The following is a 19477-nucleotide window of genomic DNA, read 5'->3' as shown; positions in this document are numbered from 1 at the left end:
ACCACCAATGCGATGCCGTAGCTGGCAGAGCTAACCAAACATTGGCATGCATTCACCGAGGCACCTTGAACAAAGCAAAGGATGTTATCCTCCTACTTTACTCGGCCTTGGTGAGACCACAACTGGAATACTGCATCCAGTTCTGGGCGCTACACTTCAAGAAGGATGTGGAGAAGCTTGACAGAGTCCAGAGGAGGGCCACACACATGATTAGAGGCCTCAAGACCAAAGACATATGAGGCTGAAGGACTTGGGATTGTTCAGCCTGGAAAAGAGAAGACTCAGGGGGGACTTGGTTGCAGCCTATAAGTATATCAGGGGCATACATCAGGGTTTGGGGGAGCATCTGTTCACCAAGGCCCCTCAGGGGAGGACAAGAAATATTTGGCATAAGCTGATTGAAATTCACTTCATAAGGGAAAACTTATTTACAGCTGAGTGCCGAGGGTTTGGAATAGGCTCCCCTGAGAAGTGATACAGTCATCCACCCTTGCAGTCTTCAAAAAGTGTCTTGATGCCCATCTTGCTGAGATTATCTGATCCCAGCAGTCTTTCCTGCCCATGTGCAAGGGGGCTGGACCTGATGATCTGTAAGGTTCCTTCCAGCCCCTAACAACTATGAAACTATGAAAATCACAGTTAGAGTTGGATAGAAATCTTCTGCTGGAAAAAATATTGCTTTGCTAATATCAAAGCATTCCTTCGGAACATGTCAATTTCATTAACGTTTTTGACACTAGGATCCCTGCTTGGTTTCTCATCAGCTCAGCACTCTTTGACTTAGACAGCCCACTTGGTAGGCTTGGCTCCCAGGCTCCTGACTCCTTAGCAGCTGGGGCTCCCAACACTTTCATGTTCCACAGCTTCTGGCTGCTTGTCAGCCCAAGAGCCCTAGGAGCTTGAGGAGCCTCAGAAGCTATTCAAAATGATAGGAAAAATGATTGTTTTGATTTGTTTAAAGGAAAGGTTTGGATTGCTATTCCATGGGGCTTTCTGAAATGGCAGTTTTCTTTGTTTTGTAAGAAATATGTATTGTGTGTAGAAAGTTTGGAATGTTCTGTGGAAGAGAATGCCAGGTTCTGGTCAATCCTACTTTAAAATATTAAATACTTTCCTAATTCTATTTTTTAAGAATACAGTTGCTGTAATTGTACAACCACAAGGTTGTTATGAAACTGCAAACAGGAAGAAAAGGATCTTGCAGTTGTGGTTGGGAAAGGAAGCATGTACAAGTTAATCTCTGTGTTCAGCTGTGGCCCTTGGTATAAGACAGTTTAAGCACACTTAATGCTTCACAAATTGAAGACACTCAAGATCATGAGAACCATTAGGGTAAATAAAAATGTTGATTAGTGGATCATGTGCTTTATACTACTTACTGGGGGCCAAATCATATCTTAACATGCCAATATGCAACTCCCCCCCCCCCCAAAAAAACCCCCAAACAAACAATGGGCATTCTGCACAAGGAACTGAAATAAATGTGGTCCCACATGTCTCTCAAGGAAGACAGAAAGGCTTCTTAAACACCTTGCCGAATGTGCTCTGTAAATCTCTTTTCAGAGGAGCACTCCCTTTTTCCTAAGAAAACAATAATAATGACCCAATTGTCTTTCTGTGCCCATCTCATGCCTGCAGTGCTTATTCCTTACTTTGAACACTGATTTCATGAACTCTAATAACATTTTCCCCACACATCCCTTTATTTATTACTTCAAAGGCAGCAGCACTGCATATTACTATGACTACTTTAGTGAGGTCAAGAAATTAATTGTAAGGCTTTGCTACCAGCAATATAAGAGTCCTTTAGCCAGCAATATCTACAGTGAGAATTACTTAATTTTTGTATTATTTCATATAATAGTGAAGTAATAAAATTAGAGGTAGAAGAAAAGTGTATTAGATCTAGTGCCTTTCCTTGCCAATGCTGGGTTGTTCCTTACAGCATATTTCCTAATATTTTATCCAGTCTAATTTTAAATGTACAAAAAGACCCTTCCACATGTTACTAAATCTCACTGTCACAAATGACTGATAATAAATCTGAAATTGTATTTTTTAATATCATCTCTTTACTTTTAGTTATATCCTTTTGAATCAGCTTAGCATCTTTTCCTCTGTGCGTTCTTTCCTTCGTCTCTTCTTCTCTGTGTTAGAGCCTTCATATTTTTTTCTAACTGTTTCTGTTACCATACCTCACTTGAGTGGTATTTGAGAATCAGAACCCAATTTTTTTGTGCTGTACAAACAGAAAGCAGATAATTACTGCCCCAGAGAGCCTACAGGCTAAGTTCTCCACGAGTTGTCATGAAAATGCCAGATATGGCACTTTTAGTCTTTGCTTTTAAATGAATTGTTACAGTGCATTCATATTTTTATTGCTTTGTCGTTAATTTTTTCCACATTTTCAATATCTTTTTGTTAATGAAGAACCACAATTCCTTTTGATTTAAACAATTTTATACTTAATTTTTGCTAAAGGTGATCTTTTTAAATGTACACAGCCTCCTTAATTATTTTTTATATTAACGATTTTTCTTGTTTAGCTCCCAAGGATCAGCAGCTAATCTGATGTCTCCCTATTAGGCTTTGTTCATACTGAACATAAGGAAGTTTTTCAAACTGCTAAAGTTTCATGATTTAATTAAGAGTTGTGAGTGACACCATAGGATAAAAAGTATTTTGTAGTTGAGGAGAATGAGGAATAACTAGAATCTGTCACGAAAGTTCATTCTTGTGAGATTTCCATTTTAAAATTATTTACTAAGAAGGTTTTAGACAGATGACATAACTTTTAGATACTCACTGTATTTACTTGAATTCAAGATGAGGTTTTTTTTTCCCCAGTCAACATGATTCAATTATCAGTCCAAGGCAGGTGGCAGCTAAGCTGTGGCTTTGGCCCTGGGCCCAGGACCAAGACTGGAGCTGAGCTGCTGCCTGCCTGGGGCTGGGGTGGTTCCTGGGTCCTGCGGTAGGGGAGAGAGCCCTGAGCAGAGGGAGTGCAGGGAGACCGTGCAGTGGGGGGAGGGACCACAAGGGAGATACTTGTGGTGTGCAACTTGGGGGAGATCATGCAGCTTGCTCTTCCTGTGCTTGCCCAGTACCCTTGCCACTTACGTTCAGCTCTGGCTTCTATGACCCTGGCCCAGCTGGGCCCAGAGCTGCAGACATTGTCTCTGCCTGGCCAAGGCCAGGGCTGGCGCCATTGACTGCCCTAGAGCTGCCACCAAAGGTAAGAGGTCGTGGCCTGCAGGTGATGGAGTGGGGGGTGGTGCAGGGGGCAGGTGACAAGAGGGGTAGGCACCAGGGGGTCAGGCACAGGCATGGCAGGGCAAAGGGTATAGGGTGTAGGTGGCAGGTGGGTCAGGCACAGTCATGGGGGGAGCAGAGGCAGACAGCAGGGAGGGCAGGCACCAGGTAGGGGTAAGTGGCATGGCATGAAGCACAGTCATGTGGAGGCAGTCAGGGTGGTAAGGGATGGGGGGGCAAGGGGCAGGAATCTGGACCCTCTCCCCCCACCACTGCAGTGCTGGGGTGGGGGAGGTGAATTTAAGATGACTGCCCAGTAATTAGATTCTATACATGGAAAATTATGAGATTTAAAAAGTAATTTTCCATGTATTGGTTCTCTTTATTGGGGGGTTGTATTACATTCAAAATCATCTTGGATTTGGGTAAATATGGTAAGTGAATCTTTAACAGTTTTCTTTTACTTCTTTCAATTTTTGGCCTGTGAATAATGCAGAAAAGACTGGTGATGAATGTCATGGGTATCTGATAAGTGTGGATCATTTATGCTACTGACTTTAAATTTCAGCATTTTGTTATACACTGGTCCATACCCAAGTATTATTGATGATATCTTGTTCATCTCCTTTTTCATTGTATTTACCAGTAGGGAATTCATGCCACAATGACAACAGATACTCAGATTCAGAGTAAGGGAAGAAATAGTCACATTAAAACATCACAAGCCTCAGTGGGAATGCTAATACCCTTCATGCTCCTTACATATTTATTCAACAAAGAGAGGCTGTGACCCAGCTGTAAGCAGGTTACAATGAAATGGATGAGATAACCCACATCCCCAGTCACTTGCAGAAAATGTTAGGTCACGTGCCAAGGCTTACCTGAAAATATCCCTGAATTACCAAAGACTGGAGGAGTTGAGAATAGGTTGTAGACATCTTGGCTGAACAATGTGTTTAATTAGTTGTGGTTTTGTGAGCAGATTTTGGAAAGTAAATGGAAAAATGGTTTACATCTGGAAATGGAGCCCTATTCAAGGACTTTCAGATAGGCTAGGGACTATAGAAAATGTGCCGACTATTATTATGGTGGCAGACACTCAAGTAATATCAGAGATAATCTAATTCATTTCCTTGTCTGTTCTATCTACCAGTAAGGAATTAATTCAAAAATAAAAACAAACACTAACATTTTAAGTTAGAAAAGAAATAATCATATAAAACCAGCACAAGTCTCACTGGGAACAGTCATACTCTTCATGTGCCTTATAGATTTATTCAGGAAAGAGAAACTGATCCTGGTGTAAGTAAGGCGTAACAGACAGGAAGAGATGATTATTCTAGTAGGCTCTTTTTAGAATATATTCTTGTGTACAATACTGGGAGAAAAAGTTGTTCCTGTCATTCCTCACTTACAAGAAACACATTCTCTTTCCTTCTGCCTTTCTTACTCCTAACAATTTTCAGAGACTGAATAGCTGGAATCATTGGTAGCACTGAGAACTTCTTTTGCTGCTTCCTTTTTCAGGGTGGAGGCACAGGACAGGTTACAAAGAAGCTGAGATTTTAAGCTTGTTTTGTTTCAAGCTGAGGAGGCATTTTTCAGTTCCCTGTATAGGTATATGTCACCGAGACAAAGAAGAACATAAGTGTTGGTTTAAACTCAGAAGAGAGAAAACTGTATGGACACTATTAATGTAATTATCCATCTTTGTCTCCTTATACACACTGCATTGATTTGAATATGCTAATACCATCATACAGTATGAACACAGAAGTATGCTATTACATTTTTTAGCATGCTTCTCAAGCGATAATTGCAATTGAGCCCACAATCCTACAATCTTCACAATTTTATGTACTCTCTCCTACGTTTTAAATTCTGATTCAGTCTGGCAAACTGAGAACATAGTTAAAACAAATAATATCATCTGAGTATTTAAAAATGATGGTATGGGTTATGTAAGAGAAATGCTTTGTCAATTTAAAGTATATGTCTCCCAGTACAATACTGTGCCTATGAAAATATCTGGATGGAAATGGCTTAGAGAATTGACATGAGAGGAATTTTGTAAATGAGAATCATTCTCCTTGCATATTCAATGGAGAATCATTTAAGAATTGTTTATCCCAAGTTTCCTTCTCCTGAATGGAGGGCAAACTAAGGTCACTTATTATGCTGGTTAATTACTAGCCATGTTTATTTATTAGGTTAATTTACAGGATTTCTACAATCTTGCATCCTTAAAGAGGGCCAATAAATGACACCAAATCAGATATACTGATTATTTTTATAGTTAAAAAGAACAAAAAATTTGCATTGGCAATTGCATTAAGCTGGATCATCTGCCTACAAAGAGACTGAACCAAGTCATGGAGACTGAACTGGCTGTTGTTGGTAATTTTTTTCAGGGAGCCCTACATTATCTTGCCCAAAATCTACTCTTCTGATGCAGTGTTTGTGAAACCCTGATAGAGTTGGCTTCTTCAGCTCCTCAGTATTCAAGGGACTGTTCATTTTTGGCAGTGGGCTACACAACACCTTAAACTACTGGTCATGCTTTTTTGTTCTTTGGGAGTAGGGCCTCTAATATCCAATTAGGGGGCTAATTCTTTCCAGGTTAGTTGACAGGCAGCTAAGAAGAGTTCAAGAAACTGTCCATTCCAGAGACTGTCTTACAGCAGGTAGATCACATACAAAAGTGAAAATCCTATCAAGAAAAGAGAAGTCTTCTCTCACCCCAAGGAAGATGCATTGTCAAAACTTATCAGCGCACAGCAATGGTGGGGGAAGTAGAAGGAAAAACCTCAACACTGATGGGAACAGAAGTTTTTTTTTCAACCTCAGCTAATGTGACTGAGGAGAGGAGAGTCCCTGCTTCATCACATCCTACAAGTTCATTATTTTAAGTAGTTTATAGGAAATATTGAGGCCCAGTTCCTATTCACCTTAAAGTCTCTGCCACTACTGCTAGCCCACAAAGTATACATCTTACATCCAGAATGCATCTTGTTCCTTCAGAGATGCACCGTTCTCTCATTCTGTCTCAATGGTCAGCTAAGCAATGCTCCAGAAGGAATAGGAATGCCTTCTGGAAAGGCACAGCTCTCTCGTCCTCTCCCCCAGGGATTTCGATTTCATCTTCACTTTCTGGGAAGTGCTTTAGCCACTAGTGTGTAGACTAGGAAGGGCCGAGTACATCCTCCACTCCTCTCCCTGTGAAGCTGCACCACTAAGTGAAAAAGAAGGAGTCATTAGGACCAGAAGGAGAGCTTGTTCCCAATGCTATCCATGTATTGAGTCACTGGATAAAATGCATCCTCTGCTGTTTCTTGTCCTAGATTGATTCTAAGATCCCTGGGGTATGACCAAGCTTTTTGTTGTGTTTTACAGTATCTAGCACAGTGTGTTCCTGGTTCATGGGTAGGGCCCTTACATGCTGCTGTGCTGGTACTACTGCTGATAATTTTATTGCTAAGTGGTCTGGTACCTTTCAGCTTCAAAAAGGTTCAGGCTATTACCAGCATCCAACTAAGAATTTTAGTAATTAAGAAACTCTTCATTTTCCAACCAGAATGGTGAAAACAGTGGGCAAAAGACATTGCTATAGCAACTTCACATTTCTTTTCAAGCTATCTGTGTCTGTTATGGCAGTGACAATTTTTCATGCAGGGAAAGTTCACCTGAAGATCTTAAGATGATGAAATTCCTTTTCATTGTCATTCCACTCTCCCTTCTTCCCCCCGAAATGTACACCATTGCTTTTGGTAAGAAAATGAAAAGCCTTTTAACTACTACATAACTACTGTATGACATGTATTTTATTTCATAAGCAGCCATCACTTGTATTTTGCTCACATACAAAACATAGGAAGAGAAAACAGGACAACAGAATCTGGGAAATTAAGCAGGATAATCTTTTAAAGTAATCGAAAAATGTTCTTTTGGCTGGTTCATGTTAAGTGAAAGGGCCATGGCATTTCCTTTACACTGAAGGGAATTCATCAGAACAACAATTAATAGTGGCTTTAGTATAAATTAGGGGTGCACCGATAAAGATTTTTTGGCCTGATACTGATGGCTGATTATTAACAAGCCATATTGGCCTATACCAATCTGATTGCCAATATGCAGCCCAGCATCTTGGAGAACAGCATCCAGCTGGTAAGTATGTTGGAAGGGAAGAGGTATAGGGAGGACTGAGCAAGGCCCCTGTGGTGAGGGAGGGACTGGGGCTGGGACTGCAGCAGGCACTGTCCCGCCTGCCAGGGGGGGTGCTGGACAGAAGCATGAGAAGCTTGTCTGGCACGTGTGGGGTGGGTAGGGGGTGTGGCTCCCACTACTGCGTGCATGCCTGGGAAAGGCATGGGAGCATGTGCCCCCAAGATCTGTGCATGGGCTGAGAGTGGGTTTCCGCTGTGGGTTGGGGCCAGGGGCAGCGCCAGGCTCTTTCTGGTTCGGGGGGGTTGGGCCAGGGCTGCAATTAGGGCAGTTGGTGGTGCTGGGAGGGGGGTTATAGGGGGCCAATGCCCCCTTCCCAGCACAACCACCACCTGGCCCAAGCACAGCCCTGGGCCAGGCTCCCTGTGCTCGGAAAAGCCTGGTGCCACCCCTGGCCCCGGCCCACAGCAGCAGCCTGCCCTTTCCCCCCATACAGATCCTGGGGTCACATGACCCTATGCCTTCCCTGGGGGTGCACCAGTGGTGTAAGCTGCACCGCCTCTCTGTGTCCCCCAGATGAGCCGCTTGTGGCTCCATCCCATGCCCTGCCCCAGCTGGGCCCAGCCCCACTCCATCCCTCACTGCAGGGGCCTCAATCTGCCCTCCTATGCCCCTTCCCTCCCCCTGCCCCTTCTCCCCTCAACCTACTTACCAGCCAGACACTGCTCTCCAAGCTGTCGGGCTGGCTGCGTGTATGCAGTGGTTGCACGCATGCATGCAGCATTCAGCAGCAACATAATTGGTCACATCAGCCAAAAAAAGCTGATTGCTAATAATGTCAATTTTTCTTTTATTGGTGCTGATACAATATGGACCAATGTATGAACCAAAGTTGATCTGCTCAGTTCCAGAGTCCTGTTTCTGTTTCTGAGCACTGTTTTATTTCTTCAGCCTAACAAGGCATGTGCCCCTTGAGTTTAGTGGAAATCTATAAAAGGGCAGAGGCAATGTTCCTCCACCTTCCCCCTTCAAAGTAGTTTGTCTTAGGAGGTCCAAATGGAATGCACTTGGACCACATCTGCAAAATGTATTCATGTGCCTAATTTCTATTAGGCACTTGAATACCTTTTAAAAATACACCATTAGGTCTTTGAGGGTACTATTACATATGCTCTGGAGTTGGTGTTTTAATTAGAATGGCTTCAAGAGCCGCTGTAATTAAAACGCCACTGTGTCTTATGTATCAGTGTCTGTATGCTTAAAAATGGTGATGATGGTGCTTGAACTAAAGCTCATTGCTTTAGTACAAGTGCCCCTGCTGCCATTTTTAAGCACAGGAATGCTGATATACAAGACACAGGAGGCTGCTGGAATCCGGCAATTGCCATGCTCCAGGGGCTAAGTACAGACAGTCAAAAATCCTGAGCTTGAATTGATTCAATCTTTGCAGGATAGTCTAACCTGTGTAGACTGATCCAAGAAGCAAGTGAATAGATATTGACTTTTGATTCTGGAAATGTAGTGACATTCCTGAAGTGGTGCAGGCTAGAAGCTGGGGGGGCACTAGAGCAAGCCCTCCCCTCCCTTCTGCAGTGGCTGGAAGCCTGGAGGGAAGCTGAGCTGGGGGAGGTGGATGGTGTGTGGCCAGGCCCCGGCAGGCTGAGTATGATGGGGGTGGGGGTTTAAACCCCAACCCTGGCCTGCACAATCCACATCCAGAGTGTGCTTGGAGGGGGAAGAGGGCAGCAACCCTTGTCAGGAACTCCCGGTCTCCTCACCCCCGCTCACCACAGGAACACTGGAGTTCTCCCTTCCCTGGGTGGGTACTACTGAATTTGCTTGGATTGAGAGCCTTTATTGTGCACAGCACTTGGAAATTTTGTTGAACACTGGACTTAGAAATTGGAGGCTGCTTGAACTTAGAGCTGCTAAGGATTGCAAAATTTGTTCCAGGAGCATGGAAGCTCAGTCATTTAAATTTGCCAAACTGGTTTTGCGAAGGAGGAAGCACAGATTAAGTTGGAATTCAGGAGCTTTCCCCCTTTTTTGGACTGACTTGATATGGTAGGCTTGGTGAGAAAATTGCTATTGGAACTAGAAAAGTGGGTGATACGAAAAACAGCTGCAGGTTTTTGGAGTAAGGATATATTCTGTGGACCAGATGCATTTGTACAATTTTGTGACCAGTGGTCCTCTCTGGGCATAAACCCTAGATGAATAAAAAGACAAGGTAACGAATCACTCTGGAAGGATTACTATGGACATGAAAAGCTTTAACTAAAGAGACACAACAAAAGGAACAGCTGTTAAAGACAGTGAAAGAAGAATTCAAGAACCTACAGCACCACACACTCTCCTGCCCCCATGCTCCTGCCGCTCAAGCAGTAACCCAGGATGGGGGGCTGGGGATGTCTGGCAAGGGCTGCTGTCCCTCTGCCAGGCAGACCCCAGCTGGAGTCCCATGGCTACTTGCTGGGGCCCCTCAGGCTACCGGCACTCTGGAACAGAATTTGCTATGCCCACCCCCTTTTCAGCTAGCTGGACCAGTGATAGTGGTTTGATGAGGGAGGAGAGAGTTGGGGCCAACCCTGCTCTACTGGAGCATACAGCCCAGCTCAGCCAAGGACTACAAAGCATCCTGGGATGCTGGGGGACTGTGAGTTAACTTACACCAGGCAGGGGTGTGAGATAGAAGTTCCATAAACCAGTTTGACCTAAATCAGTTAAGTCTGATACTGCATTCAAATAGATTTATCTTAAACCACTTTTAGCTATTTTGAAAGTGGTTTATGTGCACTGAACTTCTGTTCTGTCACAGGTTTAAACCGGTTTCTGATCACTTAAATCAGTCTATGTGTAACTTCTGTCCCAAGCCCAGTAGACTTGATTAATTGAGTCTGCTCCGACACTCTGGAATTCCAACACATTGGAGCAGTCTCCATGCTCATATATAGGATCCCTGAGTAGCCCAAAAGGAAGAATTGGGCCTGTAGTTAGAACACTGCAAAGACCAGAATTCTTTACTTGCCACAACTCAGGCCTTTTGATATGTTTTTAAAAACCTTTTTCTTTCTCAGAGGCTGTCTCCTGTCCATATCATTAAGGATAAGAATAGCGCATGCTTGGCAGTCCATTGTCCAGTTTGAGGGTGTGTATAAAAGTTACATTTTTCAGCAATGAAGTCTCCAAAAGCTTTCTGTAGTCACAACACAACTAATGTTCAGTAGGCTGCTGGAGGGCCCCTGCCTACTGGCCTGGGAATGAAGGCTCTGATCCCCTCTCCCCTGCCACCCAACAGGTGAACACCTGTTGGGTTCAATGGTGCTCTAACCCATGGCACTATGTGTAAAGTACCATAGTTCGAGTGCCTCCCCAAAAAGCTGCCTGAACTTCTGTATGAACTCTGAGAGTACCACATTGAGCTCCCACCCTCTTGTTAGGAAACAATCAGTTCCAGCTATGGGCTGGGCCTCAGACCAAACCCATAACAAACTTATCACTAGGTAATAAAAAGAAACATACTATTCATTCCTTGCCTTTGTTCTTCCTTTTCCTTCATTCCATTATTGCTACTGTGGTCTTGCTGTATCTTGTCCTCTGCTTTGCTATATTGTTCCTCACTCTAACTTTCAATGTGTTTTGTTGTACAGAGAACTTTTCCATTAAAAGCACATAGAATCAGCATGGCAAGCTCTGTCATAAATATGATTTTTTTAATGCAAATATGTTTTCCTACATTTCCTTTCTTCTGTCCCTACAACTTCACCATTGGTTTGCTTAATCTATCCCAAATTTACCTTATCCCCTCATTGTGCCCTGTCTTCCTGCAGAGGAGATGCCAGAGAATAGGTGGTAAGGCCCCTTGTGGTCATAGAGAGGGCAAAATGATCCAACAGGTGTAAATGATAATTATGGGCTCCTACAGACATGCAGGGAGTTGGCTCTGACATGCTTGAAATCCAGCATGTCGGAGCAGACTCAATTAATTGAGTCTTCTGAAGCATAAAAATAAATGTACTCCAGCAGACACTAGCATCACATGCATCAGTGTCCCCATGCCAAAAAATGGTGACAGGACGCTTTGAACTAACATTTGTTTGATCAACTTTAGTTCAAAGCGCACCACCACCATTTTTCAGTGTGTGGGATGCTGATACATGTGGCACTCTGGTGGTTTGAATTAACACAGCTTGCTAATTAAAGCACCCCATGCACCTCCTGAAGCATGTGTTAAAATGCCCTATGTGAGCACAAGAAAATTGAGGGAAAAGTTAGTGGATGAAAAGCCTGCTAGAAAACTATGTCCAACCGAAATGGATTGGTTGAACTTAAACCACCAGGTTAGTAGAAAAAACAAGTGGTAGAAGTTGTTTTTAAGACACCTGTCCAAAGTGTTAACATTTGTCCTCATTTTTAAGGCTAAACTGCAACTTGAACTATACGTCTACATAGCTGAGTAGCAATCCCCTTTCACTTCTGTGCAGGCTACCCATATCTTGAGTATCTTGCAGGCAGAAATAAATGCACATGGTATGCTCTAAAGAGGATATATGCAAGCAAAGGGATGAAGAGGTGTAGGAATAAGTGGAGCTTTTACTCTTCGGTCCTACTTGCCAGCCAGTTCAATAGTATATTTAGAAGATGTGACCTGGTTTCCTGTCAGGAGCAGACTGGACTGTTATCACCCTTGAGCAGACAGACCAGAGAGGAATTTTTTTCTTTTGTGAGCCACATTTCCTTTCCTGGGATGTTCCTAGCAAAGAGCACATTCACTCTGTTCTTAGTTTGGACTCTGCCTATGTACACTAGGTGGCACAAAATATAAAAAATGACCCGCTTTCTTATAGAATCAGAAACACTGTTTATGCATGTATGTATTAATTACAGCTTGCTATATTAGATGCAAATGAATTAACTGCCCTTGAAGGAAATTAAAAGGGTAACAGCATATCAGATCTATAATGTCACAGATTCTTCAATCCTACTATCTTAAACATATTTTTGAAATATTTAATGCTTTTTCCCCTACTGTTCCTCCCCATCAGCCCTTTCTATTACGTTACAGGTTTGAATGCTCACACGCTAGGCTGTAAGATATTAATGCAGAGATGAACTCACTGACATTTAGCCAAATCAAAATATCAAATGTTTTATCATGTTCTGTACCTACTTGCAGCATGGAGGCAAAAAAACAACAACCCAAAAAACCTTTAGAAACTGAATCTTTAGAAACTGAAATTATTCCTCTGATATTAATCTTAGTATTAGGATAAGATGCATATTTTTTATGTATCTAGGATGTTATTGAAAGATATTTGACATAAATGAAAAGACAGCTATTGATTCCATTTGGCTTTGGATCAGCCCATATTGTTTTTAGAAACAACATTGTAAATTCAGTCTCCAAGTCAATTTCAGGTTTTCTTTAAATTTTCACTGTAATGTTGTGTGTTACTATTGTCTAGAAACACTTAAGTAAGTGGAAATCATGCAGAATCACAGCAAGAAGCACAACACCCTTGTGATTGCTGCAATTATGCTTCCCCTTCCCCCATGAAATAAACAGACATAAGGGATATTATTACCAGAAGAGTGGGTAGATGTGTGTTAATGCCTCAGAGCAAGTATCAGGCTATAGAAATGTCACAGGCAGGGACTCTTCCTATACGTATAACCAGGCAGAAGATTACATTTCACTATCTTTTCTTTAAAGTCTTTATCACAATTCATTGTGTAGTCCTATATTGGGTATAAATACCATCCTACATGACAATTGTATTAAGTTTTTCTTTTACATTCATCAGCACAACTCTATAACATTGCTAAGAGAAGGACATAGACACTGAAGAAAAGTTTGGGAATATAATTTTTCTCTTTCAGAGGAACAGAAACATCTTTCAGAAACAGAATAGTGACCCACAGTAGAAATGTTCAGAACTGTCAGTCCAGGCATTAAATGGGTGAAACTGTTACACTCTGCAGGGATTTGAATGCAAGTATTCACCATAAAAAGATGTAAAAATGATATTTTAATTAAAATACATTTGTAGGATAATGGGATGGCTACAGTCTTTGAGAAAGATAACATTGCAAAAAGTTTATTACCAGAATATAGGAGATTACCGTTTAAAGGTATATGTTGTTTTTCATTTTCAGAATCTCTTAAAAAGAACTTAGAAAGTAAAACAGTTTTTCACCCTCCAGCCCCAAACCTTACAGAGCAAACTTTCTAAACTGAATGTGAACAAAAAGTTACTGTTCTGAATTCAAGAACTACATCTGTTTTCCCTTTTGTATTTCTATATCAGGTAGGATACCTCCAAAAAGATAACAGTAGGAGAACTTACCCTGCCAGCTTCATAGCAACCAGGATCATTGAGTCAATTATTTCCTATCCTCTCTCACCATTTAAAAAAAACAAACAGATTTTTTCCCATATTTCCTTTTATTTTTCACTAATTTTTGTCCTGGGTTCTCTGCACGTCGCCTTTTCCATAACCCTTTCATGTCTGTTGCTCTGTCTTCTGCCTTTTTCACATTTTTTCCCCTTTCTTCTCCTTCAGTCCCTACTCTCCAGCTTTCCTATTATTAGATGTTTCTACCTCAAATTTGTTTTCTTTTCCTTCTTTCATGAAACTCTTTTTTCTTCACTTCCCATTCCTGTCCCCAGTCTCTCTCAAATATTTTTCTTTTCTAGCCTTTTCTTTCCTCCCTACTGATCTGTAGTGTTTTATACTCTGGCTAGGGACAGACATTCAAAAAGCCTGAGCCTGAATTGATTCAATCTTTGCATGTTAGTTTAACCTGGCTAGGCTAAATCAGTTTTATAACCAGACAGACACCCCAGAAATGCAAGCACATGCCTGCAGTGGCTCAGGCTAGAAGCCGGGGGGCACTACAGCAGCCCCCCCCTTCCCTTCTACAAGGCTGAGCTGATGGGGACGTGGCCAGGCCCTCATCAATCACAGTGTCCTCCCTAATAACAGGACACTGTGATTAGGGAGGGGTCCCTCCCTTGATAACAGAGCATTGATCAGCTCTGTTATCAGCATTTAACACCTCATCAGAAAACAAAGCCTCATTCATTACAGCTGTCCCAGGGGGACACAAATGGAGGTCCTGGGAACCCCTCCCATGGCAAGAGCCAAGGCTGGGGTAAGCCCCCAGAAAAAGAAAACTAAAAGCCCTAAGGAGGGGGCTTACTTACCTCTGACACGAAAAGATGCGCTGCACTGAGAAGAGCTGCCAGCATGGTTCATCAACCGCTTTTATTTGAGGCTGGGAGCAACACTGGCAGGTGCCGTCACCAAAAACCACTGCCCGGTGGATTTAAAAGCAGGGTAACAAGGGGGGGGGGTAGCAGCTAAACCCAGGATAGGGTGCGACGCTGCCCCCGGGGTTCCAGGATCATCAAAGAAGGAGATTGGCAGGAGTCCGGACAGGTGCCCACCAGAAGGGTCCCAGCCCTCTTAAAAGGGTAAACACCCGGTTCGGCAGGACAGCTGGGCCAAAGAGGACAGTGTCAAGGGATCCTGATGGCCACAGATGCTGGAACTGTGAGTGGGGTGGGCTGTCACCCGAACCCCAACTGTTCCTTTCTTTTCTACCTTTTCTTTTTTTTCTTTGTTCACATAGGTATCTTGAAGGGCAAGCAGAGCCCAAACCGGGGAAGCATCCCCAATTGACCCAAAGGGTCAAGAGGAACAGAAGCAGTCTCAGTGAACCCAAAGGCTCAGAGGTAGGGTCAAGGTGGAGGTCGAGGCAAGACCGGTCCCACACCCTGTAGACACCCGGGGCAAAGAAAGACATGGAGAGACGGGCAGGGGAGGACAAGAACAGGAGGTAACACCAAAGAGGCAAGCCGGCAACCCATCACCTTGTTGTCCTGAAGGCTGGCGTGTGGCTGGGGTGTAGGGGAGGTGGAGCCCCAAGAACGCCCGCAAGGAGCAGCGCCCAGTTTGCAACTTTCTGCGAGGGGGAGGCCTGCTACTGGACAGAATATCAAGTCATGGCAGGAGAGTGCTGGGACCTCCCTCAGGGTCGAATGCAGCCCAACACCCAAGTCTTGAGGACACGCCCCAAGGCCTAAACTGGATGTGTGCTCCAACACCACTAGAGAGCACCTATACCAGGTGGGTGCACAAGCTCTTCTTAAACAGCTTTTTCCAAAGGAAGGAATGCAGGGACATTACCATCTGAGCTGTGGATTACCTCCAAAAAGCCCTAAGCAGACACTGTCCTATCTGCCTTATACAGCATTAGCTAGCATACCACATGCTGGCTACAGTCTGTGCTGTGGGAGAGAGAAAGAAGGGTTCCTTGGTTAAGCAGCAAGTGGTGAGGAGGCAGTGGGAAGGGGGCATGGGTAAGCTAGCAGACCCTGGTGTGACTGTAAGTCTGCTGGAGCTCCAGTCAGGGAGCAGAGGGGAGGGGCCACCTCTGCTGTGGAGCAGACAGTCCTGCCCAGCCCAGCCCAGCCCAGCCCAGCCCAGCCCAGCCCAAAGAGCATGCTGGGATGCTGGGGGTATCTGTTTTAGCTTAAACCAGCAAAGGGTCTGGGACACACATTGTATAAACCGGTTTGACCCAAATCAGCTAAGTCTGATACTACATTCAACCAAGTTTATCTCAAACTAGTTTCAGCCATTTTCAAACTGGCTTATGTGCACTGAACCTCTGTTCTGTTACAGGTTTAAAACAGTTTCTAATCACTTAAATTGGTTTATGTGTAATGTCCATCCCTAGCCTTTAAAACATCCCACAGCTACAAACTTGGCCACTTCTGAAAAAGTGGAATCAGCGCGTCTCTAAAACCAGCTATAATGGCACTCATCAGTAAAGTTCTTCTGCTTTTCACTGCATTCATGTACAATTTCCAACTGTTCTTGTAAAGAAAAAACATATCTTAGTAAAATGTTTTAATTCTAACTACTTTTTGGCCCTTCAAACTATTTTGATAAATTAGTAGAAGCAATATTTTTATAGTTTTAAAGCCAAAATTATGTCTTCTTTGCTGGAAGTCTTACTGAGGGATAACTTTGTTGGAATTCTAATAAGTTGATGCTTTACCTAAGAGGAGCATAACACGATCTCATCCTAGCTCACCGTTGTTCACAGCAGAAAGACATACAGCAGTTCAAATACCATGAGTGTTGATTTAAGCTCAAACATGAAGGCAGGATGATGGAAAAAAAGGAGCTGTATTGGGACCATATTAGTACAGTTTCAGGGCTGGTGTATTTAGTATGTGAGCCTTGGAATCCTGTTGTCTTCAATGGATTACATCCTTAGTGCTCTCCCCACAACATTTAGTAACCAATTCTTAGTCGACTTTCATGCTGACGTATCAGTGGCACCCACACAATGGCACTTATACCTACCTTTTTCAATCATGTTTAATAGGACTGTGACAACAGAAGGCGCACTGAAGCAGGTGCTCCTTGTCCTGCCTTACCAGCTAGAATGGGGGTAGGGTGGAACTGTACTGCTTCAGCAGGACTATCGGTCACCATTGTTTCTCATTGGACCGTTATGGCCACTGGAAGGCCCCATGGTACACAGAACATGTACCCTTGTTTGCCTGATGAGGTAGTGGGGGCTTGGTCTCTTCTGTGCACTCTTTTGGGCAGCTACTTCACCAAGCTGTGCAAACAGACAGCATAGGATGGTGATTGTGGCTGGACTCTATATGTGGTAGGCTTTATGCACCTTCCCTTGCTATAGATCAATGTTTCCCCACCCAGTGTGCCATGGCACACTGGTGTGCTGTTGGACATGTCCAGGTGTGCTGGGGAACCTTGGGGGGCGTGGCTTCCAGAAAGGCGTGGCTACAGCCAGTGCTGCCGCTGCCACCCCACACTGCCACCGTGCCTTGTCCGGACCCATGCTGTAACCCTCCCACCCCCGGTTGCGCATTCGGCCTCTCACCATCTCCCCTCCCCCCCGCTCTGCATTCAGCCGGTGTTGCGTGGGGTGGAAAAGACTGTGTAAGTGTGCCATGGGGCAGAAAAGGTTGGGAAATGCTGCTATATTGCTATATTTCCAAATGCTGCATTTCCACATGCAGGCCAAACCACATGATGGCCTGCATGTGGTTTGGTTATAAGCAAGCTTTACACAGGCTCAGGCCCTTGCCCTTCCTGAAAGTGACTTCACTCCCAAGTATGAATAAAATAATATTGCAAGTGGCTTGCTCCTGCCAGAGTTTTGTCTTGGAATTAGAAAATATTAATTTGTTTTAATACACTGACTAAAAACTTTGATCTAGGCAGATGCTCCCAATTCAATCTCATTCCCTACTGACTCATTTAGGAAAATGCTACAACTCTGCTTTCCTATTATTGGGCTGTCTTTGAACTTCTTTCATTATTTTCGCCTCATAAAAAAGTCTGTACTTTCTATAAAAACATGAATATGTAAAATTAGAATGATAATATTTAGACTCCAGCATTTTCAAGGTTGTCCTTGTAATACAACTATTGCCTATGATTTACAAGAATGAAAGGGTACTTGTGATCAAATCCATACCATATTCTGAACAGCCATGCACTCTCAGCCTTGGTTGTGTTTTTATCCATGTTAGAAGCTCTCTGAAAAACAAACACATAAAATGGAGAGCAGTTTTGAAACACAAAGAAAACAAAATGTCAATACGAACAACACATGTCAATCCAGACTATACTTCAATTTTAATTAAGAAAAAAAACCCAAACAAAACCCAGCACAAACACAACACACACTTTGTAGCCCAGGAATTTTCATGTCTGTTTGTAAATCTGTTCATGAGCAAATTACATCATATAGGACATTTCTCCTTGCTGTGCTGGTATTTTGGTGGAATAATTCAGCATTTACTTTTATTAATAATTCCAATTTTATTAAGCAGCTAAGAAGGACTGCATTCTAAGATCAATAAAATGATATTTCTGTTAAGTTGTTGCAGTGGGATTACTACAGTTTGCTTCTGTCAAGTTCAGATGGTATTTATGTCTTACCAAATGTCATTCCTAAAGGGATCATAATATTCCAATAATTATACCATGAGTTTTCTTTCTTTTTTTCCCTCTGTTGTAATAGGAAAACAACAACTCTAGGAATCTGGGACAGTTTTCAGTACCTTCCAGGACCAATTACAAATACTGGTCTCCATCCTGCAAGCTGATTTTAGTGGGTTTCTACATGTAAACACAGGTTTTCAACCTAGAGAACAGCTTGCAAAATCATAGAAAGAGTCTAGAATATTGTAAACAACATTCTTATATACTAGAATGGCTAACAGGCTATGCTCTAGGCACAATAGAATTAAATGCATGAGGATTAACATCAGGATGGAAATAGAAATGGGAATGCACATTCCCAACAGCATATCATTACAGTTATGTTACTTTTGGCTTTAAGTTTTAATTATGTATTTTTTTTAAAAAGAGTTCATTCTGATATTGTCCACGGAATGGAAACATTTTCTTTATGTATTATTCAACCCAATTCATCTCATTATTTCTCTACTTTGATCTGATACATTCATTATGAAGCAAGTAATGCTGAAGATCATAGTGATGGGCTCAGTCTATCACTTTAAGGGTCTGTGAGAATATTTCAGTTGCTTTCATTGAGGTTTGTATAAGGCCCAATACTAGCAAAACTCCACTGTGATCAGTGGTGGTTTTCTGGATATAAGAATTGCAGAAGTAACCTATAACTGTAGCACAGAGTCCAGGTTTTATTCAGGGCAGCTGATTTATCACCCGCTGAGTTGAGTGTTCTTGTATGGTGCCAAAGAACCAACCAAGACTAGCTGGTGCTAGTGCGTAGTACCAAAAGAGGAATAGTAGATGATCCTGTAATCTCTGAAAAGTCTATATTAGGGGGTTGTAATCTATGGTTTGCAGGTAGGATCCAGGCCATGGAGCCACTTGATCTAGCCCATGAATGTGGGGGGTTTTCTTTTTTGTGGTGAGTGGGTTCCAGCAGCATTTGATGGTGGGGGCTTTTCCTAGACCACAGCAGAGAGAAGCAGCAGTGACAGGAACTTCTCCCATGCTGCTGCCATAGCAGCCTAAAAAAG

General features: G+C 42.9%; 1 protein-coding gene across 1 annotated transcript in view; it reads right to left on the bottom strand.

Moving 5' to 3' along the window:
* The window catches only part of SLC9A9 (solute carrier family 9 member A9), a 491595-nt gene that overhangs the window by 91749 nt on the left and 380369 nt on the right, over positions 1-19477 (bottom strand). The window contains exon 14 of the mRNA XM_019503549.1: positions 17923-18002. Coding sequence (XP_019359094.1) covers positions 17923-18002 — 80 coding nt within the window. The remainder of the gene's footprint in view (positions 1-17922; positions 18003-19477) is intronic.

This window comes from Gavialis gangeticus, unplaced genomic scaffold (assembly GCF_001723915.1).
Source record: "Gavialis gangeticus isolate Ggan-Ray unplaced genomic scaffold, GavGan_comp1, whole genome shotgun sequence".
Taxonomy (NCBI): Eukaryota; Metazoa; Chordata; order Crocodylia; family Gavialidae; genus Gavialis; species Gavialis gangeticus.
Note: the sequence above shows the minus strand (reverse complement) of the source record. Positions and strands in the feature narration are given on the sequence as shown.